We start from the raw sequence: 24,480 nt of genomic DNA, 5'->3' as shown, positions 1-24,480 counted from the left end.
TCCGTTGTCAGTAAGGCGATCCTGACACTATGAATAATGGAGAGGAAATGCAGACCAGTGCGGTATAGTTGCTCGATGGGTCTCCTTTTTCACCTGCCCATCTGCCTTATAACCACGTGACAACCTTGAGTAAATTTTCATGAGGGTTCTGAAGCTGCTACAGGTTGGGAGGAGGAGGAGTGCCTTTGTTCTTGCTGGCACATGGAGAGGAGAAGCAAACTGGACCATGTGTCCTCATCCAACCCATTTTCCAAAGAGCAACAACTGTGAATAGAACGTACTGATACGGTAAAGTCAGACTGTCAGCTGACCTTGAGGAACACTGAAAACAGGAGAATGGTCTCAGCTCAGCCCAATTAATAAATCATAATAGCAAAAAAGGAGAAAATCCAAATACAGAGAAAGACAGAAGGGAAGGAAGGGGAAAGTGCCTCAATTGAGGAGGTGAAGGAAGGCAGAAGTCAGGAGGCGAGCTGTTGGGTTGGGAAGGACTCCAGGACAGATGGACAGACGGTAAGACGTGGAGGAGACGCTGAAACAAGAGCAGCCCATCCCCAAGCAGAGGGAGGAGTATTAAGGACTTTGGTAATAGGTAAATTCACCAGGAGAGGTGGCAAAATTTGGGTTGTGGGAATCCTGGTGCTTTGTTTAAAGTGCAAGGGTGAAAAACAATGCCATGAAAGAGACCAAAAAGAATAAGGCAGAAGAAGAGGAGGAAGAAGAGGAGGAAGAGGAGGAGGAGAATGAGGAGGTGGTGGAAGATGTAGTTGAGGAGGCAGTGGAAGAAGATGGGGAAGATGAAAGCCAGCAGAAAAAGAGCAAAAAGAAATCAAAGTCTGAGGACTCAGAGGATGATGGGGAAGTGAAGAAGAAGAAAAAGAAGAAGAAGAAAACCAAGAGAAAAGAGTACAGCAGTGAGGAGGAGGATGACTATGAGCGCAGAAAAAAGAAGAAGAAAAAAGGCAAGAAGAGCAAAGAAAAGAAGAAAAAGAAAGGTGACAAGTCCAAAAAAGGAAAGAAAGAGGACAATTTCCTCGAGCTGTATGAACAGGAGCTTCGTGACTATCATTCGGACTCCTCCAATGCAACAGAGGATGAGTACAACAAAAAGAAAGGTCAGCACCATCATTTCCCATTTCCCCCCTTCTGCACTTCAGATATCCACCATGGGGCCCTTCCTGGGAGTTGCAGGCTTCCTTTGTTGGGAATGTTTCTAATTGAATGAGAATTTTTACCATGTGAGATGGTGCTGACAGATTCTGCCTCTCCAGTTTATGAAGTCGCTTTGCTGTGTGCATGGTACTGCTGTAATTACAATCTCCTCATTGATATTATTTGTATTGTGGTGCTACTGGGAAGCTGGATCAGCAGTCAGACTCCCCTTTGTAAGCAGAGTACATGGACAAGGCACATGTTCCTGCTTATGCATTTGCAGTAGGAGAGTGCTGGTGATCCCAGCAAGCAGACTGGGCAGGCAGTGGATTGCTTAGGATTGATGTAACAGCAGGAGATCCAGCACACGGTCCCTCTGGCTGTTGTGAATAACCAAATAAGGTGGAGAATTACTGCTAATCACATCTAAACCTGAATATTGTGCCTGTACAATAATTAGCCCATGTGCTCTGAGTACTTTATGCCAGTGTATTGTGAGTCGTGCAGTGAATTAGGGATTAGCTGATATGCTCCATTTTGTTTGAAGATCATGGTCTGGAAAAAGGTTGTATCCATCACCCAGGCTGTGTGTAGGTAACTCCAGGAAAAAGGCTGAGCTTTTTATCTACAGGACGGCAGCTAGTAATACTCCAACAGCAAACCTGCTGCTCTAGGGTCAAGAAGCAAGGAATGAGCAAAGCAAGAAGTAATGAGACACGGTATAGCTCCATAATTAGGGAAAGCCCTGGGTAGGGAGCACCATGGTGCTCCAGAGCACAGCAGGGTCATCCCCTCATCAGGAGTGGGCAGCAAAAGGGTAATGGGCTGATGGGGGGTGACACCGACTGCCCATTCCCCATCCAACTGGATCTTGGTGAGCCTGGGGCAAGATGTTTCACTTCTTAGATGTGTTTCCCTGTTGGTTAATTAGCGTAATAATAAATCTTGTACATGGTAATTCAAAGAACTGAGTGTACCTCACATCAGTGGTGTGGTTATAGGTTAACTCAAAATGATGATTTCCATAGCGTGCCGTATGGCTGTTCTGGGAAGAGAAAAATGATCCAACAGCTCCAATGGCTGTTCAGGACATACACATAACTTGCCTCATTAGTGACTGCTCTTTGAGGGAAGAGAAGTTCTCTCCTCATACCATTATTTTATTTTATATTCTTTTTATAGCAGAGGAAGAACAGCTCGAACTCTGTGAAAAGAGAAGTTCCAGCAAATTATTTGTAACAATTTCTCCATGGTCTTTTTTCTAGTCTGTCAACAGTTTCTGCTGGGAAGATAATAGCTTGTGGTTGAAAACATTGAAAAAGGAGCCAGACGGGGACTGGGCTCTCACAGGCTCCATCAGAAATTAAAAATCTAAGTCATAACCTGCAACATTTATTATCATAACAGCCCCAGGGATCCCAAGAAGCTTTTCATGTGGACAAAGTCCCAGCAGTTAATCAGTGGTCATTACCTTAATCAGGACTCCTTCAGCTGTGGCTGGATCTTACTCCCTCATTTTCCAGAAATTTCTGGAGATGAGTGCACATATACAAGAGGGAAAAAATAGAGGGCAGAGAGGGGAGAAAAACGTTGGGTAGGAGGATATAGGCTAACAATGAGCTGCTCAAGTTTTCCATCAGTGAAAACCCGATATTAGGCCATTTGGCACAAAACCCAAAACCCAAAAGTTTATGAGCAGACTCAGGTTTCAGGTTGGATACTAGGAATAAGTTATTCTCAGAAAGAGCAGTGATGCTTTGGCACAGACTGCCCGTGGAGATGGTGGGATCTTTGTCCCTGGAGGTGTTCAGGAACCATGGAGAGGTGGCACTGGGGAACATGGGCAGTGGTTGGGCTTGGGGATCTTGGAGGTCTCTTCCAACCTTAATGACCCTAGGAAACACCAGCTGCTGTGTTCTCTTCTTGAGGCTATTTGCTTTGCCAAGCACAGTGCTGTTGATTTTGCATTTTTAATCAAAATACATTTCTGCTTTTTCCTGACTTGGTCCTGGAGGTCACCACTGTTTTCCTTCCAAAGGACTGAAGGAACTGATGTTGCTCAGCTTCTGAGAAATGTGTAACCACTGCAAACGCTTCTTTAAAGCACTGGAGATTTTGGCTGCCTTTGGTACTGGTGAATATTCAGTAGAGATGAATTTCAGTCCTTGAGCCATGATTCCTTTTGTGCTAAGAAGAAGGGAGGTGTAAATGTTTTATAAGTAGGGAGCTGATGGTGTCTGTGTCATCTGATGTCCCCTTTATCTTACTGCATTAGCAAGTAGGAGAAGGGATTCCCTCCTCCTTTGTCACAACCAACTGATGGCTGAGGAACAAGGGGAATCCAGGAAAACAAAAGATATAAAGTGGCTGGGTGTCAGTGTGGAAATCATAGCAGACAGCAGGCATTTTCAAGCAAACTGCATCTCTTGTCCATTCTTGTGTTCCTACTGTAAACTATAACTATTAAGAATTTGCCAAGTTTCTTCTACCTTACATCTTCAGCTGCAGCTCTCCTGTGCTGGCCCAGTGTCAAGTATTGCTGGCTCAGAGCCTCCTGGGGCTTCTCTGTTTGCAGAGTTGTCACTGAACACTCTAGTCTGGGTCTTAGTGTTGATAATTTTTTTCTTTTTCTGTATTTTTTTTTCCTTTTTTTTTTTTTTCCCTGTTTGTTTCTCCCAGCAGAATTTAAGGACTGCCTGTCATCCCTATAGAGCAGCAAACTCTATAGAAGGTTTTCCTCATCTCTTGGAAGCTTTGCTTTTTGACCTGTCGTGCTGGTCACCATCTAGAAATGTGTATTTTATTCAGCACATTGTCTGAAATGGTGTTGAAAAGGAGAATGGCCAGTGTTGATTTGTGAGTAGATACACAAGCTGCTCATCCTTTCTTCTGCTGTGCACCATCCATTTCATCGTGTTATATCCATCACATTCTGCTCCTACGGTGACTGCAGTGAAGGGTTACACAGGAAAAGCATTCAGGACACACAGAGTTTATTGCTGAGTCCTCTTTAATTTAGGAGCAGAAGGGAGGAGGAGAGCAAGTGCTGTGTGATGTCTGGCTCTCCCTGTGCTACATTCAGAACCAGAGATGTGCCACATTCCTCTGTGACAGAGGATCAGCAGTTGCAGAATCTTCTCATCTATGCCTGCACCCAGTGATCTTCCCAAAATGAGGCCTTCTTAGGCTTTGATTAATACTCCAAATCTTCCTTGGAAGAGAGACTTTTCTACTTGCTGGAAAACACTTTTTTCTCCTCACTGCTAAAACGAGTTTTGGTTCTGACTGCAAAGCACTCAGAAGAATGTAGTACTGGTGGCAGCTGATGGCTGGTGATCCAGTGGAACATTCCAAGCTTGCTGCTGGGAGGAGGTGATATTTCACCCATCTTGAAGACTGCACTTGTTTGCATCTCACTGTTTTCCACAGTTACAAATGATGGCATGAAGTATGGATTGCAAAAAGTTTTGACCACTCTTAGAGTTTATTGGATGAGTACCCCCAGGAGCTATCAGCTTGTGTGACAAACAAACCAATATCAAACTACCCCTAATATTCTCATCTGTGAAGTGTTAGGAGCATTGGCACTTGTTCCCCCAGCACAAGAACAGCCCCAAGCACATGCAGAACCCATCCCTGTTACATATGTACAATGCAGCGGGATGGCTTTGCCCAGCTGACAGCCCCAAAACAGCACTGAGGAGCAGCTGTGGGTGCCAGGTGCCCCATGCAGCTGATGTGCCAGCTGGTGCCTGCAAAACCACCAGCACCAGGGCTGCGGCTTGCAAGCATTGCTGCTCTCCTCTCCCCCGAAATACTGAAATGTGAACAATGTGGCAAGTTCACTTTCATAACCTTCATTATCTCTGGGTGCTGTTTAGGTGGATTATTTGGCTTTTTGGACATTACTGGAAAGGACTTGCTGAAGAGAAGCTGAGCAAAATGTCAGTGGGAAGCCAATGTCCATAGATTGATGTATTCGAGTCTAGATGCAACCCTCCAACCCTCATGCAACCCTCATGTCCCACCAGCCTTTTTATCCTTTCCCTGGGCACTTGGACTATGATCTGAACACTCTGCTATTAAAGAGGCAGAATTGTCCCCATGCAGATGGGAAACCCAAGCAGAAAATTGTAGTATAAGGCACCAAGCAGAAAGGGAAGCAGAGCAAACTAAATTTCATTCCAGATGTGATGAGTCCCTGTGCAGCCCCACGTGGGGTTGTTCATCTGTCTGAGTATTACCAGCAACTCTGTGGTAATACTTAATAAGAGCATGAAAATTAACTGTGGGTTTTGCTGATGGATTCATGTGCATTGCAAGTCTCACTGTGCAGATATCACAAAGCCGTGGTTCAGTGGTGGGAAAATCATCATTTCTACCAATTTGAGCTCAATTTTTTTTTTTTTTTTATAATATTATTTTTTTAAAACGCAGTTTGGAGAGTAGCAACTGCCTTTCGTGAATGATTAAGTCAAAGTATTATGATTAATTCATAATGACACTTAACAATGTGCTTGTAAATATAGGTAACACATGCTGCTTGTATTTACAAGCTGCTGGCAGGTTCCAGCCCCTCCTTTTTCAAAGCATCAACACCAGCTGGAAGGTGCAGCTCCAGTGCCTCTGGGCAAAGGGAGACATTAAAAGGGATCTCTTGTGAAATTACTCTTCCTGCTATGTTCAGAGTACTGGGGAGCAGAGCTGGCGATGAGGAGAGCACTTCTTCTTGGTCTCATTTGTCCTGCTGTCTGGACAGCAAGAAGAAAGTCGGGGCTGTCGTCAGGATCTGATCCTGAGGAAAAGGGACAAGTAGTGGAGAAATGCTTCCGTTGCACTCTGCAGATGCAGTTCTCCGCTGCAAACTTGGCTTTACAGATAAAATCCACATCATGTTTTATCTAGGCTGCATTATTTTCCACTGCTGTCCTCAGCCATGGTTCAGAGAAACCCCAGGTCCTGGCCAGCCCTCCCTGCCTCCAAAGATAATGAAAGAGGCAGAACGGGTTTTTCTCTCACATATTTCTCTCCCCTGAGGCACAGTGTTTTCCTCCAGCACAATTTAAACTTGAATAACAAAGATGTTGATCGCTGAGCTAATTCTATTTTGCTGTTCCAGCAAAGAACAGAGATGTGTTTTTCTGGAGGTAGGAAGGCAAAAACACTTTTAAGTGATAGCTGGAGCACCAGATGAATCAAGTCTGGCTTCCTACAGTGCAGGAGAATGAAACGTTGATTTTGCAATAGCTGATGAAGCATAACAAGATCCAAACTACAGCTCCTCTGCCTGTGGGAACTGGTGGGACAGCACTCAGCTTTGGATTTAAATTCCAAGAGGAAAGTGATGTTTCAGTGCTGAAGATAATGGTGTTTGTGCTAGTGGTAAGTTTGCAGGAAACTTCGCTAATTCGTGGCCATGAAGTGCCTCAAAATGCAAGATGCTATTAATTTCACAATTCTTTATATAATCTTTGAATGGGAAAAATGGATAACAGTATGCAACTGGTTCAAATAGTCATGGAAATAATTCCCATCTTTTGCTCTGAATAATTAATTTGGCACCCATGCCAGACTCAAAAGCTGCTTTTGCTGGAGCTTTTGTAAGCAAGCACTCTCATAGTGTGTGAGGCCTAAATCTGTTCACGTTTTTGCCAATATGAACCCAAAGTCATTGTGTTCGTGTCAATGGAGCCAGTCAGGATTTGCCCTGGAGAGAATGAGAGAAGAATCTGACTCATTTTGTTTGTGATGAGATTATTGCTCAAACTGTGGTGTGATAAAATCGAATGAGCTGACTTCAGAGCTTCATCTTCACGCTGGGTGAAGGAATGTCTCTTGTTGAGACCACAATGATATTAACCAGTGTGTCCACGTGCAAAGAGGGCAACCCCAACCTGCAATGGCCAGCACAGATCTTAAAAACTTCCAAGTATTTTGCATAGATGTTTCTTGAGAACACTTCTGATTCTGTAATTTGCGTATGCAGTTACCCTTGAGTATTTGTATCCTCTACTTCTTTGCCCATGCTTGTAGCATGGCTTGTTTTCAGTTCTGCTTTCTCTCTGCCTTACCTACATTCTTAGACTCCTCCCAGTCTTTGCTCTCTTATTCCATGTGTTCAGTCATTTTTGTGACATAACCTTTGCTTTTTATTTTAATTTTTGTTTTCAGTAAGGGGCACTCCTCTTGCTGGACAAAGGTGAGGCTCCATCATGACATCCACCTCAGTTCTCAATGCTCCCTGTATAAAGAATGCAACCCAAGGGAATTTGCAGTCACTGCCATCATTGGTACTTAGCAGTTGCGAGAGTCAGAATGAAAGCACTCTTTTCCCCTTAAGAAATTCCCTCCTAATGGATTGCAAGGATTTCTGAATGCTTCCTTGCTAAAGGATCTCAATCTCTGCTTGCCAAGTAATTTTAGCAACCATTTTGAAACATGTGTTTTTCTATTCTGGCTGTTGAATGGACAAGTGAACAGCATAAGCTCTTTCTGCAAGACAGGGAAGCAGATGTAAGTTCTTCCAGTAACACTGCAGCGTAACCCGATACTGATTTTATGCTGTCTGTGTCTTGTGCTTGAAATGACTGGTTTTGAATGCTTACTTTCAGAAAAATCCAGTGTCGATTATTTCCATTTTTACTCTTGAGTGTGCCCGTGAAAAGCAGTAAATGGGTTTGCAGCCCATAGCAAATCAGCTCTGCTAGGCTTGCTGAAACTTTTACCAGTTTCTGAAGACTTAATGCCAGAGAGCCAAAGAGTGCAGTCAGCTGGGGGTTCAATATCTACCACATGAGATAAGTGAACCAAATTCCATTTGATTGAGATAATATTTGGAATCAGTGGCTGTAATAAAACCTTTATATTGTCTTTGCCTAGCCTATTGGAAGAGAAGTCAGGTTTGCAGACTGGCCTGAAAACCAATCGCTCTCATACAAAATGCTATAGATTACTGTAACTTGGTCATGTCCTGGCACTCAAAATACTTGCACTGATCTTAAGGGTGAGGTGGTTCGACAGTTAAAAGCACCAAGATGCAAGTCTCCTGTGAGCAGCATCCTGCTCAGGAGGTCAGTGTTCAAACTGGGACCCAGTACTCCATCTTTTGTTTTGTGATGGTTTTGTGTTTAAAATCCTGCTGGCTGAGGGGGGAAAACCAGAAACTCTTGAGGTTTGCACCTCAAGGTAAAGCATTGTGGTGTCTGTTTAGGACTGTTGGCTCTATTGCTTTGTGGAAGAGATGCCATTGTGGTTGAACTGGCCCTCCTGTACACCTCTTCACAAGCAGAGCTCCTTGAGAAGATCAGTGGTTCCTCATTACACCTCTGTTAGACAGCCAGAAGCAAAGTCCTTAGTACTGACATCCCATACCTTAGAAGTGGAGGAGGAAGATTTTGTGAACATACTTGAAAACTTCAGGAGTAACCATAAAATCCCTATGGATGCTCTGTATTTGCATTCAGTGATTGCTTCTGTCAAGCAGAAGTCTAAACAGCAGGATGCAGCCAAATTTGGAGTGATACACCAAAACTTTGTTCCCATCTGAAATGCTTTGCTGTAGTTTGTCATTAGCTGTTTGGCCAAGCAGGAGTCCCAAGAGACATCCTGGACTGTCAGTGAGCATCAGTGTCAAATAGTGGGAAAAGAGCAACCTTTGTACTTCAGTACTTTGCAGGTTTTTTTTTAAACCTATTTTGTGACAACAAATGGATTATTGGTTTTGATACTTTTTAAAAACTTTCCTCATTAACAAGCACGCATTCCATGTGGGACTGCTCAGGTAGCGGATAGGAATAATGAGTCAACAGATGGTCAAACTTATTTAGACAGTGACCCTATTAAAAACAAGTTGGGAAATTCTGGGGAGTTTAGGCAAATATTTTCCATTGGTGGAGGATTTTAGGGGCTGGCAGTTTTGCACCATCTTTAAAGTGAAAACAGCTTGCATTCCTGAGGACAACCACAGAACCACAGCAGCAGTGAATTCAGACCTACTCAATGGGAGAGAGGAATATGGAAAATGGAAGCTAAAAATGGAGGAGGAGCTTGGAAGTCCTGCAGAAGCACCCAAAAAGAAAGAAAGGGACTTGGTGGGAAGAAGGCTGGCTTTTCTGATGAAACAGATACTATATTAAGGATGTTTAACTTCTGTCCTTTCTTAATCTTTCCGTTACAGCTGCTGGTCTGAAGAAGTAAAAATGATATTTCTGGTCCAGATTTCGCCCTTGGTTAGAAGTGTGGTTTCCACAGAAATTTGATTTCAAGCTTTCCAGCTAATTCAGTTTTATTGCCCTAAAAAGTACAAGATATTTACACCTGGGGTTTGCTGAGGTTGGGCGTGTTATCACAAAGCCAGAACATACGATTATTCATGAGCAAAACCCTCAGGGAGTTAAAAAACACCATTGGTCTACAGTTCTTGCCTTATGCTACAGATGCTGTGCCCAGCAAAAGGGCTGTACAAAATGTTATCCCTTTTCTACCTGGTGTGTGCTGCATAGATGCTCCTGATGAGGATCACATCCATCAGCTGTCAATGGCTTATCAAAAATAAAAGAAATGCAAAGGAAATGAATGATCCTGCTTACAGGACGCTGAGCTTTCAGGCTCTCCTACCCTTTGAAGGAAGCAGCTAAACAAGCTGCATATCCCAGTTCCATTTCCTAGTGAGACCTAGCATCAATAGTAGCATTAATCTTTTGTTGTCTTCCCCCAGAGGGATTCCTGTGCTTTGCTCCCATCACATCACAGGAAAGCAATGATATAATTTGTCTGCACAGCTGGCAGCACAGTTGTAGTGATGGAGAGGAGGTGGCAAAGCTCCTTTCCCTTTCCAGGCATGCACCATGGCACTTCTGATATGTGGTGACATACTAGTGTCACCAGCCCAGCCCCTGCTTTGTTCCTCTGTGCACAGTTAATTAAATTGGTGCTAACCACAACATATGCTCAGCAACAATGTGTGCTACTTGGGCTGCAGCACATCTGTCCTCCACACTCAGATCTGCTCCCAGCACGAGCTGCTCATCCACCTGCTGCCTGCTTGTGCTGGTGCACGGATGCTGAACCTGAGGTTGTGAACCTAACATGCAAATTTGTGCATGCTCATGGCTTGAGGTTTCTTGCAGGTGTGACTTCTACAGTGGGGAGCTGCAGGCCACCGTGAGGGAGCTACAGGGCCATGAGGAGCTGTAGGGCTATGAGGAGCTGCAGTGCCACGAGGGGTTGAGGCTGCATAAGGCCTCTCTTTAGGCTCCTCTGCTCTGTGTGGATCATAGCAACTACGCTGCCTTTCTGTGCTGTGCCAAGCAATGCCCATTAATATGTATGAATGCTGACAAGAGGAATGAAAACATTTTTTTGTACATATTACTCATGTGTAAACTGTGTATATCGTGTTCTTTTTTGCACAGCTGTGAAAAAAAAAAAAAAAAATCTCCTCTTCTTTTGAGCCCATCAATAAAATATGCCAGCCAGGGCATTCTTAAAATTTATCTGAGCACAGATCATAACTTACTGTATTTATTATGATACTGTCTCCTCTCTGTCCTATTTGTATTCATGGAAAGGAGAAGTTAGAAAAATACTGTGGTATTTTGTTCCCTCTCAACGCTACAGAGCCCTTGGAAATGAGGAGTTGTTTCCAATCAGTTGTACATGAATGGCCACAGTTTTGCTCTAGCACTCTGTCTCCAAGCCTTTCAGTTAAAATGGTGATTTAATTTCCCTTGGGGAAAGAGTGCTACTGGGGAAAAAATGTGATGCTCAAAGTCTGTGATATCTGGTGGTTTTTTTTTTTGTTTGTTTTGTTTCTTCTGAATAGATATGTAATGTAGTGAGGAAAAAATGGTCCCTAACAAAGCACGTAATTCTAATTCACCCATGGAGAAGGACGTTTTTACAGTGTTTGATCTGAGAAATCATACTTCATAGTCACACCGTGCAAGATGAAATGCTGAAAATTTTAGCCTTCAGCCTGTAGGTCTGAACCTAATGTTGTGCCACTAGCTGATGACTATTATGTGGTCCAAAGTCAAAAATGACCATCAGGATTCTTGGTCTGGCTGTAGGCAGGATTTGATATTTTCATGCTGTCTGTTCTGCTCTGAGCCAACCAAGACGTGTCCTTCAGAAAGGTAACCTGTTGACAAAGCTTGAGTCTTGTTCCAGCTTCACTCATCATCCTGCTTAAGAAATGTGTGTCTTCCTGTAATTTTAATGTTTTAACCTTTTGGCCAGTGGGCATTGCAATGTCTTTCCCCACTTGAGCAGAAGTCTCTTTTCTACTTGTGCTTATCCCAAGAAGATATTGATGTGAGGTAATAAAGTCACCAGTCAATCTACTGCTCAGACAGGTAAATTGACATTGCTTTGATACTCTAATTTAAACAATTTCCCACTTTATCCGCACTGTGATTTACCACTTGCTCTTTGGTAAAGTCACCAGAACATCTGAAAAGCAAACTTTCTGGCAGTAGTGACTCCTTTTTCTTCATACAAATGTATTACCAGCACGAATAGGAAAGTGTGCATTGCCTTGATGTGTGCATAAATGAAAAATGACTCAACAGCTTTACTCTAACACTTCACTTAAATTCCTTTGTTATATGTAACACTTGCACATGCAGTACAATAGGGGAGGAGAAGCAGAATCATAGAATCATAGAGTTGTTTAAGATGGAAAGGACCATTAAAGGCCATCTAGTCCAACTTTCCTGTAATGAACATCTATAGCTAAATAGATGTGGATGAAGTTGCCAGACTGCTATCTGTCACATCTGAAAGGTCATGGCAGACTAGTGAAGTTCCCACTGATTGGATAAGGGGAAACATATCTGCAATATTCAAGAAGGGAAAAAAAGAAGCTCCAGGGAACTACGGGCCAGCCAGTCTCACTCTGTGCCTGGCAAGGTCATGAAGCAGATCCTCCTGAAGTCTCTAATAAGGCACATGTGGAAAATAAAGATGAGGTGGTAGATGTTAACCAACATGGCTTCATCGAGGCCAGTACATGAAGGGAGCCTACAGCAAAGTTGGGGAGGGACTTTTTATAAGGGTAGGTAGCAAGTGGACAAGGGAAAATGGCTTTAAACTGGAAAGAGGTAGATTTAGACTTGATATCAAGAAGAAATTCTTCATCATGAGTGTGGTGAGTCACTGGAACAGGTTGCCCAGTGCAGTTGTGGATGTCCCATCCCTGGAAGGCCAGCCTGGATGGGGTTGTGAGCAACCTGGTCTAGAGGGAGGGAATAGGACTAGGTGATCTTAAAGGTCCCTTCCAACCCAAACCACTCCATTATTCTATGATTCTATGATTCTGTGATTCTATGATAAATAGTATGTGTTCACAGAGAGAAATGTTTGATTTTCAGCAAAATCCACCGTCTACCAGTTCCTCTCCACCAGTCGATGTGATCCATCTCTGGGATTTATCATTCAGCTGAGGTCTGAGGAACTACTTGGATCTGTCACGTACAGGGCAAGGAACTTCTCCTGTTGTCCTGATCTTTCTCTTCTCTTTCCACAGTTTATGAGGTGGTGACAGTGACAGGAGATGTCCGGGGAGCTGGGACTGATGCCAATGTTTTTGTTACTCTCTTTGGAGAATTTGGGATCACTCCCAAGACTCATCTTACAAGCAAGTGAGTATCTGGGAGGAAATGTGTATCCTTGAGGCTCCAGCAACTTTTATTGCATTTTGATGAAAGATAATACTATGCTGAAGGATGCAGAGGGAATAACTTTGAAAGGTATTTTGGGACCATTGAGGAAATTTAAATTTTTTTTGCTGTTGAATACTTCCTTTATGAATTCCTTGCAAACCTGCATTCCCTTCTGTAGGTGGAAATGTATATTCAGATCCTTATTATGTAAGTTTCACACTTGCAAGGTGTGGGGATACTTGCTTTTCTTAAGGCTTAAATTAGGACCTCCAAATTTCAGAGCTGAGAATATTCACCACGTCTTCAGAGTGGGCACGATGGGCCCAATTCACATGCCTGAATCCCACTGAAGTCTCTGTGTGAAATCAGGTACAGAGAGATAAGTGTCCTTTAAGGATTCTGAAGAGTAATTTGGTGGGTCTGAAGTAAGGCTGATGGATAACCACCCACACCCAGCTGTAGGAAATCTAAGGCAAGCATAAATGGAAGAAGTTAAGCTGTTTCCTAAACAAGGCTGCTTTCATTCTATCTGCTCTGTGCATGTTTGCACACTTGTGGTTGCACCATTTTGTTTTTCTCAAGCCATTCTCAGTTCCTACATTAGGTCAACATTAGTGCCCATGCTCCATGAAAGCAGAGTAACTTTATTAAAGTATCAGATCTGCATGCACTGATTTCCCCTTAGCTGGAGAGCTGCAGTAAGAGAAAGCAGAGATCCCTTCCTCGTGGGGTCTGGGCTATATGTCTCTGTTTTTCTGTGTTCTTATTGTCCTGGTTTTCTTGAAAATGTGCATCAAAAATTATGAATCCTGTGCTAATGTCACACGGTAACTTCACATTTTCTCCATTTCTACAGCACCGACAAGAGGTACCTGCAACTATTTTAAATTTAACCTCAAAAGAGCTTCTCTTCCCAGTGAAGCAACTCAAACATGAGAGTCTGTAAAGAAAATGATATGGGAATGGTAAAGAAAATACATGAAATTTCAGCCCTGTTTGCCATATTTGAAATTCAGAAATCAGAGGTAGCCAAAGGAGTTTTCTTACCTCATTCTCAGGAGAACTTGGTGATTATATGTTAAATACATGTTCAAGATTATTCGTTCTGTGATTTTCATCCAGACATGAACTTGTAAAGCAGAATTCTGTTTCTCTTAATGCAACAGAGAAGGAAATGAGGCACAGGAGGCAAAAGATGCTGTGTCCAGCTCATGTCAGTGGCCAATGTGGGATCATCATCATCATCCTCAGCTCTGCTTGGGGAAGAGCTGCAAGTACCCGGATCTGCCTGCTGGTACTTGGCAGACCTATCAAACAGCTTCTGCTCTTAGGGAGTTTTCTTGTGGTCAACACTTACATACAAAACCATTTAAGTGGAAAAGCATTTTTCTGCTTGTGGCTGCAGAAGGAATGAAAACATTCTATTTTAAAATAATAATGATACAAAATTACTATAATAATGTTGTGTTCCCTTTGGAGGAGAAGTCAGGAGATTTCTTAATCAGCCATGATCTCACTAATGGCTGTACAGCTCTTTAATGCCTGTTCTTTCCCCCTAGGATGGGTGGGGAGTATTTCAGGTTGCAGCAGCAGCAGCATAACCCTGTTCAGCTCTCCGTTAGCATTTTAGGTTTGGTCCCTGCTACTGCAGAGAGCAGATGGCTGAGGTCTTGGTAGGTCAGGATGAGAGGCACGGGAAGCCAACCTTCTGCAGCTCTGAGTTTCAGAAACAGGTCCTATAGGAAGAGACCGTCAGAACTGCAACTGTAATTTTCCAGGGGGCTTCTCAAATATCAACAGCATTTCTGCAATTGTAAGCAAAGCCTGGAGCATTAGCGATCAAGAAAATTGAGTGAAAAGCTGGCCTGAACGTAGGCATGTCTGCTTAGCTGATAGTTTTGTCTTCTAAATACAAAGCGAAGCATGAAACGGTCCATTGCCCCCAAGTTTATTGTGCTGCTTTGTGAATATGGCAAAAGGATGGAATCTCATGCATCTTTCAACTAAACGTTTATATGAGTTCACTTATGACATGACTGCAAATGCATGACATTTTGTAGGCATTTCCATTTCCGGGTATAGATAGAGAGATAAAATATCATGCATTGCCTAAAGATGGTACTACAACTTCAGCTTCTGGTTAGAATAGGCCTTTCTTATTTCTTTTGTGGTTGTGTGCTGCTAGTGAAATACATGACATTTCAGCTCTTTTTGTCATGTACCATAAGTGGATGACATGGCATGCTGTTGAAATATCATGTGTTATTAACATTTGCCAACAATAATGTGACTGTGAAAAACAGACACAAATCTTCGCAACGACCTGTTGAGCATCAGCTCTGGAAGTGGGAGCACTCAAAACCCATCCAAAAAGACTCATTTGTTTAGGCCAGGAAGTTTAGCCAAATAATGCTTGGGGCTGTGGGCACTGCATTAGACCACCTTTGTATTTGTTGTCTCCAGTTTGGGAGATGGCAGCATTTTTTTGGTGACTGGTTCACCTTCCGTCCTACACCAGCTCAGCCAGAGGCTAAAAGCATTGCCAAATGTGAGTTTCTTTTCATGGGCTCCATCACCAGTATGGCTGGACACAAAGGCAGCTGTCCTTTCATTGCTGGGTGGCATTATGGCAGTCTCTGAAGCTATTTCTTCTCTTCTGTCCAACACAACCAAGCAGCACTGCTCCTCCATAGTGTTTTATTTCTCCTCGCTCATGTGCTCTCTACCACACCAAGGCTGAGTAAAATGGAAAAGATCACAAAACTCAGCCAGGAGTGCTGCTGCCATCCCACTCACAGTGTTCAGCAGCAAGTTTATTTGTGGTTAGTGTAAAGGAGTCTGCTTTTCAGGGTCAGGTTTACCCTTTGTGTTTGTGACAACCACAATAAATACTCATGGTTCGCCCTGTCCTTTTAAAAAAGTAAATAAATGAGAACTGGAGACATAAAAGGTTTTGCAGCTATGGCACTCTGAAAGAAAGATGAAATATCTGCTAAGTGACAGCTGGCTTCTTGCAGTGCCACTGAATTGGAGAACTATGCTGGGAAATTTTTTATTCCTCACGCTGAATGCTTTTAATCCCTTCTACCTGCTCCTGAGTCACTGTGAAGAACTCCTCCAGTTCCCAGTGCCAGCAAATGGTGGTCTTCAGGCACAGTGGTCTGTAGAGGATGTCCATCTGGGTAGCAGCACTGCAGTTGAACTGTACCAACTTGCAGAAAATCTGAATTTGTTGTCTAACATCTCTGGGACAAATAAACAAATATTCTGAATAATAAGAATTGTAAATTAGAAAGTATTAAAATTTTGATATAGAAAGGGCTATCCAGGCTAGTAAGCAAGCTTTCAATGAAGCTTGAGAGCAGGGGAGGAGGGCTTCTAACACAACAGCTGAAGCACTTCTGCAGAAACAAGTTGCAGTGCTTTGAATGGCACAGGACATTTCCTACGTTAAAGCTGCTTATATATCTGCTCATCCTCAGACTGATGCTGATACTAATCCACAGCACTTAACACTCTGCTATGTGCTTCCATTATACTTTATTCTCAGCATTTAAAAGTCGAAATTCATTCTCATTAAAAATTTTGCAGAATATTTCCCCAGGGGAACAGGACAGAAATTTTCAGCAGAGAAAAATTTGCCCCCAGATCTTGTGAAGTAGATGTAAATCAATATGTTGGGAAATACTGGGAAGTGCTGAGAGAGCTTTGTGATGTCAGAGGTGGCACTGTCTGCTTGTATACGGAAAATAACAGCTGATGTGTAGGTCACAAAGACAAGAAGTATAGCTAAAATTCTCTAAATTCAAAAATACCATTCTGTTTTTTGCTATGCAAATGATGCAAAACCAATTCTGAAACATTCCTGCTCCATGCAGTGTAGACTGAAGGAGCCACTGTTCAGAGCAATTGAAATCTCTCCTGTGGGTGCTTCTGGATAAGGCAGGGTCCATTTTGGTGTGGCCTATGGCTCCTTGTAAAGTTTCAGGCAGGCTCTCATGGTGTGGGGTGGGATTTTAGCTCCCGGGTGTCAACATCCTTCCCTAGAAATTTGTCTTGTTCAATAAAATCTTTTCAAGCGAGACTGCTCTTCCACTACGTGGTAGTTCTTCTGTGCTTCCTTAAGCAGTGTTGCTGTATTGGGTTATTTGTAGAAAAATGGAAAATAATTTCATCAGTACAGAGATGTATGCAGTCAGTGTGCTGTTCAGCTGGTTTCTTTCCCATCTGGAGTATTTCTGGATGCGTGCTGCCTGATGCTTTGTTTCCAGCCACTTGCTGACTGATGTTGTCAGCTTCATGACAACTGTCTTGGCAAAACATTTGCAGTCCAAACTCTCTGGAGTATTTGTTTGTTCCAAGAAGGAGGTTAATGATGCGGCTGTTGAAGTTCTGCTTTAAGAATAAATACGACTTGAAGGCTGCCCATAAGTCTACCTAGGCACTGCCCTTTCTGTAGGATAGTGGATGTGTAGGGAGAAATAGAAGAATAAAGTAAACATATTGTAGGATGGCTGTGTGACCTCCTGAGGTCATTCCCTGGTGCCCCACTCCTTGCCATTGCTGCTAAATCATAGAATCATAGAATCTAATCTAAATAGTGGCAGGAGCAGGCTCACCCCCCAGGGAGATGCTGCCAAGAGGAGGTTCTTCATCATTCATGGAACATCTTTACAGTGTTGTTTCATCAGGCATCCATGATAGCACTGCGCGTTCATTGTCTCCATGGGTTTTGCAGGCAGAGCATCATTAGATAAAATGCTGAACGTGAAGGCCATGTAGATGATCATTAGTGCCATCGTTTAAAGCTGTTAGTTCAGGTTGCTCTGTGGCTGCTAAAAGTTGTGGTTATTACTTCTGTTCCTCTGATGTGAACAGTATCCAGGTTTTCCCTTTGTTCCTCAGAGCTCAGCTCTGGGAAGAGTTCTGCCAGCTGGTCAGAGGTGAAGTTTATTCTTGACAAATAGTTGGTGGTTTCTTAATGTCAGCACACCAATGGGTAGCAAAACTCTCTTGGCACTGTCTCTGTCTGCACTAATGTCCTACAGAGGAGATGCACACAGAGATTTATAAACACCATGTCTATGCATGCACCAGTACTTCTTAGCACCATAAATTACCCAGGCAAGGGATAGAGTGCCCTAATTCCTGGTTTGTACATTTTCAGCAATGTGAGCAGTGAGTGCAATGTGCAGGTGGCCATTCAGCCAAAAGAATCTGAATACGGATACTGGGATACCAAATAGACTGGGAATTTCACTGAGTAATCCCCGTTGTACCTCCTTGGGTGTTTCTTACATCGTAGTTGGGTAAAGCACTATAGCAGACCATAAACAATAGAAATGCTGAAGCCAACAACATACGTGAAATAAAAAGCCTGATTGAAACATCTTTTCTCTTTTTTTCTCTCTCTTCTGTTTTTGATGAAACTTCAGTATGGCCATTCATTAGAGGATATTCCCTCATTGTTCCCTTTCTCACTGTCTGCAATCCTAGAAAAACTTCAGAGAGGAAGGGTTGGGTCTTCCCTTGTAACACTTCCCATTTGTGCTTTTGATGCTCTGCATCCAGAAGTTGGCTCTTCTCGGTGGGCTCTATGGGGCTGCACTCCAGCTTCCCTCCATAGACTCTCAGCCTCCATGGCTGGCATGTGGAGAGCTTTGGACTAATTACTTCCACTTAATTCTTCTGAGCCATCTCCAGAGCTCTGTACACCATCGGCAGTGCTGCATCGATCTCTGTTGAGAAGCTGCTGTCATTACGATGCGCGCTCGAGCCTGACAAACTAATTGCCTTGCTATTGCTGGCTATTTTCCCTCTGACAGCCAGGCTGAGGGAGGCTGGGCTGGATTTAATCGTCTCTTGTCTGCAAGGCAAGGTTAACTGTTTTAGTCCTTCCATGTCGCAGTGACGGTCCTCGCACAGTTCCTGGGATAGCAGGGTGGAAGAGGAGGAGAACACAGAAAATAACCTTTACACAAAGGCACATGCAGATGTTTTAATGATGCGGGGAAGAGTGCTGAGCAAAACCAAAGCCCGTTGCTCAGATTATTAATATTCATTAACTTTCTGAGTACAAGCTGCTTGTCAGCTTTATGCTGCTGAAGCATGGCGGTTTCTTGTTCTTTTTAATACAACTTCTGCATTTTGATGTTTAATCACCTGCAGCAATGCTTGGCAGCCGAGTGAAATCCCACTGGGGAGAGCAGGTGGGAGAGGCTGTGTCTTCTGAGCAAGAATGGGTTTCAACTCAACTTTATTCACAGTGGAAAATATGAGCTCCAGAGAAGGGAGGTGCTGGCCAACAATCATAGAATCATAAAATCATTAAGGTTGGAAAGACCACTAAGACCATCTCGCCTGGCTATCAACCCATGCCTGTGACCACTCTAGACCATGTCACTCAGCGTGACATCTACCCTCTTCTTGAACACCTGCAGGGACAGTGACTTCACCACCTCCTGGGTGGAGTCTATCATGGATTCTATCATAGAATCATAGAATGGCCTGGGTTGAAAAGGACCTCAAAGATCATCTAGTTTCAACCCCCTGCTATGTGTGGGTCACCAACCAGCAGAACAGGCTGCCCAGAGCCACATCCAGCCTGGCCTTGAATGCCTGCAGGGATGGGGCATCCACAGCCTCCTTGGGCAACCTGTTCCAGTGCTTCACCACCCTCTGTGTGAAAAACTTCCTCCTAATATCTAACCTGAACCTCCCCTGTCTTAGTTTAAAACCATTCCCCCTTGTCCTATCACTATCCACCCTTGTAAACAGTCATTTCAGTTCCTATTCCAGTGCCTGACCACTTTCATAAGAAGAAATTTTTCCTAACATCCAACCTGAACCTCCCCTGGCTCAAATCAAGGTCGTCACATCTTGTCCCATCACCACAGGCTGGAGGCAGAAATGGGAATTGAATTCTCCATCTCCTGCTCCAGGCCTATGTGCTTCATAATGCCTCGCACTTGCAAAAGAGGTTTCTGGCTATTACAGAAGCAGTGGGAGATGGGAGTGGAAAGAAAACTCATGAGGCAGGCCAATGCTTTTGTCTCTGGCTGAGCTCTGGGTAGGTTGGGCTGTGCAGTGCCCTTGCTCCATCACTGGAGCAGGTCTGTTCAGTGCCTGGCCCTCAGCTGGCAGGAAGGTACACCTCTGAGAGTGGGAAGCAGAGAAGAGAAATGTACTGAGGGCCTATGAAACAACTAACATAGGTGTGTGTGGCTTCACATTCACCAAAGTTTTCCATCTTGTTCAGCCATCATGGGCTGCTCAGTAAGGGTGAGGTGGATCTCCAAGAAATTTGTGTCACCCTCAAGGGCAGCAGCTAGAAACATCCCGTTATTTTTTTTTCTGCTGCCCACCAATGGGTGGGTTGCTAACACCACAGGTGAAGGTATTACCAAAAATAATTGGAGCTCTTAAAACGATTTTTTGCCTGGTTGGTGCTGCGCTGAAATATTTTCACCAAAGATTATTTTCAGGCACCTCTGACAGCCACCTGCCAACAGGAAAGTCTTACAGCTCTCCCTAGCTCTTACCTGCAGAGGAGATTTAGCTGATGAGTTTGAGAATGACTCCCACATTTTACTCTTGGAGGCAATATGGACAGCGATCCAAAGCTTGCAGCTATTTGGGCCAGCATTGCATTTCCTCCAAAGCTTTGGTCTCAGCTGCTGAGAAGGTGCTTAGAATTCAAGAAGGAAAAGTTCTGTTAAATGTCAGCCTTCAGAGCTAGCTGGAGCACATCACAGCAAAGAGCACATTGGAAAGTAGGTCTGCCCAGTGCTAGGAATGACACTTCTTCATCCTGATATGACACTGTGGGCTGATTGACAGTGTTACTGTACTCCTGCCATAGCTTTTGGTGTGTCTGTATTACAGGAGCAGCACGGCCTTTGAGAGGAGCAAAACAGATGTGTTCCGAGTGAAAACCAACAACGTTGGACAAATAAAGAAAATAAGGTAATTGCATGATATTTCCACTGCAAGACCTGCTCTGCAAGGTGCTAATCAAATGATGGGCTATATGGAATTTGGTATTGCCATGTTTTATTCATTGTTTCTTAACACTTTCCCATCAAGTTGAAGTTAAGGGGTGGTAAAATATTGTCTACTGCCTGAAATTTGAACTGAAGTGTGAGTTATTGCTTATTGACTATCCATACTCCCAACTACAGATGAAAACTTCTGGGATGGTTGTTTTGTACCAGTGCAGTTAGACTGGGTTTGTTGCTCCTTTCTGCTGAATTAGTGTAATGAAAATGATAATGGTTTTATTTAACCACCACCTGAAATCAAAAATTATTTAGTAAAGAGTACAAAGAAAGTTGGCAAGATTGGAAGAGGAGAGATCAGAAGGGAGGCAGAGCAACGTGGAGAGTCTCGTGTATGAGGCATGCAGTAGAAGGTGAATGGTTGCATATACTAAATGAACATGCAGCTGTGCCTATGGGTGCATCTGTTTGCCAATAATAGCTTACCTGTGCACATATGACTCTGCGCTTGCATACAGCTGGAAGGCTGTTATTTGAAAGGAAATCTGTAAAGGCCCATCAGTTTTACAGAGCACTGTGGATAGGATAAGAAGGTATAAGAAGGCATTTTGCATACTTTAGCCTTGCCTATAAAATATTTCAAAAAAACGATAGCGCTAGTGCCCAGTCTTAAGGAAAATACCAAATCCAGGCCCTCATACAGATTACTCTTCCTCTAGGATTGAGCATGATAACACTGGACTGAATGCAGGCTGGTTCCTGGATCGTGTCATCGTGACTGACATGAACAGACCTCACCTCCGCTTTTACTTCCCTTGCAACAACTGGCTGAGCAAGGAGGATGGGGATGGGCTGTATGTCAGGGACCTCATTGGCAGCCTGAATCCTATGGATGTGCCCAAAAGTAAGTGTTTTTCAAAGAAGTTGGTTCTCTGGTGCCTTGCTGGAAGGGACAGTGTTGCTTTCAGATTACTTCAGCCATATAATAAGTAATCTTGCGTTTAAAGATAATTTAAATTTTTCTTAGTCAGTGGAGAGGGAAATAATAAGAAGATGCCTCCAGAGCATAATTTCTTCCTCCAGCATTACGTTTGACATCTCAGAGTGGGATTCATCACTGTTTGGAGAAGCTCCTCTTGTTAGTTGAGTGCAGAAGGATCCGTGATGAGTGCTTTAAATGAGACTCGACGTGTGCAGATGGGTGGGTGGCATCCCGCCCCAGAATGTGGAACCAGTACAGGTGTGTCTTATCAGAAGAAGCAGGGTGGTTACAATCCTACAGTTGAGGTTCAGTGTTTCCATGCTCTGGTGATGACCCGACAAAAATTTCCATAAATAAGCCAACACTCTCGCAGCAATTCTACACCAGTTTGCCAAACGTGTATGATATCCATATTGAACTCGTGCCTGTTTTTCAGAGTGATTTTAAGCTAATGATGTTGAAACAAAGCCACGGCAGCTTGAAAACCAGACAAGTGCTCCCAAATTGATATCAGCGTGTAGGCCATGTGGTGATGTGCAGTGCATGTAACATGAGTGGGAAGGTGATCGAGATGTGGAAATGGAGCCAGCAAATCAGCCTCAGGTGGGATGTCAGCAGTTTATCTTCAAGTGTTAACGAGGCAACCAAGTTGGATTTCCCTGCTGACCTCATCAGTGCACTGTGTCTTTCTGGGAGCTTAATTTTGGGCGTAGAAAATGAAGTACACCCACCACTAGCCAGAAGCCTGAGGGAATAGAGGGGTGTAGATCAGTGGAAATGAGGGGAAACTTAGGCTTTTGTTAGTATCACATCTTTCTGAGAATTAATAGTAGGGCCGCCAACCTGGTTTAGTATTAAATGTGGAGGTTGGCAGCCATGCCTGTGGCAGGGGGTTGGAGCTTGATGATCCTAGGGGTCCTTTCTTATCCAAGCCATTCTGATTCTATGATTCTTACACTAGCTTTGTCAATGGGACCACTTGGCTATTTTTTTTATTTTTTATTTTTTTGGGGTAGGGGGAAGGGAAGGTAAAAACAGACTATTTTTTTTTTTCCCCTAAAAACAGACTATTTTTTGTCCTAACACTACAGCTGCTCTAGAAAGGGAAAATTTTGTTATTTTATTGATAACCTGTTTGAAGTTAACAGTGAAACAATACACTGTGGCACTGTTTGTCCCTGAATTGTTAAATGATTTACCTCTGCTAAGTTGTGTTCTTCCACAACAGCTTCAGTGTTGAAATGGAAGCACAAAAGGCTTCATGTGAGTTAGCATACAGAAATAAGACATACTGACAAGAAATGTATGTGGTAGCATTTTGTAGATGCAGACCTCTCCAAGGTGGATGCCACAGGGGAATGAGATAATGTCTGGAGATGTTCTGCCAAAAACTCACCCAGTGACTGTGGGACTGAGCACAGTGAAGTGCTTCATTGCTCTTTTATCCACTCAATGCATGAAGAGCTCAGGATACACTGGGTGGGGATGGAGGAGCTTGGAGAAGGTAACGGATGAGTCAAAAACAACACACAATTAAAGAGAGGTTCCCTCGAGGAGGAAGTCAACTACTCAATCTTAATAGACCTCTAAATGACAACAACAATCTCTCTGAATTTATTACTGCTCCAGCCTGGGAGAGCTGATTCAAATGAATGCATGTGATTTCCTCCACCCTGCTCAACACCTGTCTCTCGACAGGAACAGATTTGCGGGGTAAACGCTCAGCTGGTAAAAATCAGTGCGGCTTCCATAAAGTTGCTGGAACAACTTTGTGGCTCAGCAGCTGAAAAGCCATTCCCAAATACACGCTCTTCTGGAGGAGTTGTTTTGAGTTATGGATCAGCTGCTAACCGCATGCTTGCTCCAGGATGTCCAGGAAAGTACGAATAAGATTGCTCCTTGCCTTAAGGGTATGAAAGAAGAGATTCAAGCAGGCGTTTGTTAGAAATACATCTGTTCTTGTCACCTTTGTCAGAGAATGCCACTTTTGAGCGCCGCAGCCTAGGAGCTCCGCAGCTGCCATGCAAACACAGGGAGCTGGGCTGAGGCCAGGGGCGCGGGTGAAGGGCTGGACGCCATCCAGGCTGCAGGTCTGGGTCTGTAAGAGGAGAGGGATAGCTCTGCTATCTCAGGTTGCAGCTCCCTTTGAACCATAATTAATGAAAGATAAACATTCCCAAGCTGCTGAGGTGAACCGTCAGCTGCAAATGTAAATTCATTTGAATTCGTTTGGCTCTTTCTGAATCCGAAAAAGTCTGAAATGAGATTGTGATGTGATTTTCTCCATATTGTACAAGTGATTTGCCCTAAATTTTTTTGTAGTTTTGTGGTGGGTTTTTTTTTTTCTTTCTTTTTTTTTTCTTTCTAATGAATTGAACAGTTGGATTTTTTTCTTTGAGTATTCATATTTTCTAGGCTACTAGACAAATGAACAATTATGTGGTTTGGTGATTTTATGTTCTTGTAGAGTAAGACTGATTGCTCCCTCTTAAGCCTGTGATTCTATTAACAACATTCACTGCTGTGCTCTTTAACTTTCTGGCCACGTCTCTTCACTCCTATTTCCCTTATTTCTACAGTCTGGAATATTTTGGAGGTAACCAAACAAGTTTTCTCTGTGTCCCCTCTCCTACAACATCTTCAGCTTTTGATCTTCTCCTGGAGAGCTTTCATGTCTTTGTTATGA

At 43.4% G+C, this 24,480-nt stretch overlaps 1 protein-coding gene across 1 annotated transcript in view; it reads left to right on the top strand.

The window, feature by feature from the left end:
- Positions 1 to 676: 676 nt before the first annotated feature.
- The window catches only part of LOXHD1 (lipoxygenase homology PLAT domains 1), a 126,362-nt gene continuing 102,558 nt past the window's right edge, over positions 677 to 24,480 (top strand). The window contains exons 1-4 of the mRNA XM_090131116.1: positions 677 to 1,115; positions 12,680 to 12,794; positions 20,700 to 20,780; positions 21,532 to 21,716. Of these exons, the coding sequence (XP_089987242.1) occupies positions 677 to 1,115; positions 12,680 to 12,794; positions 20,700 to 20,780; positions 21,532 to 21,716 (820 nt within the window). The remainder of the gene's footprint in view (positions 1,116 to 12,679; positions 12,795 to 20,699; positions 20,781 to 21,531; positions 21,717 to 24,480) is intronic.

Source organism: Phasianus colchicus, chromosome Z, assembly GCF_987193195.1.
Source record: "Phasianus colchicus chromosome Z, bPhaCol1.hap1.1, whole genome shotgun sequence".
Taxonomy (NCBI): Eukaryota; Metazoa; Chordata; class Aves; order Galliformes; family Phasianidae; genus Phasianus; species Phasianus colchicus.
The sequence above is the reverse complement of the archived record's forward strand: the minus strand, read 5'-3'. Positions and strand labels throughout refer to the sequence as shown.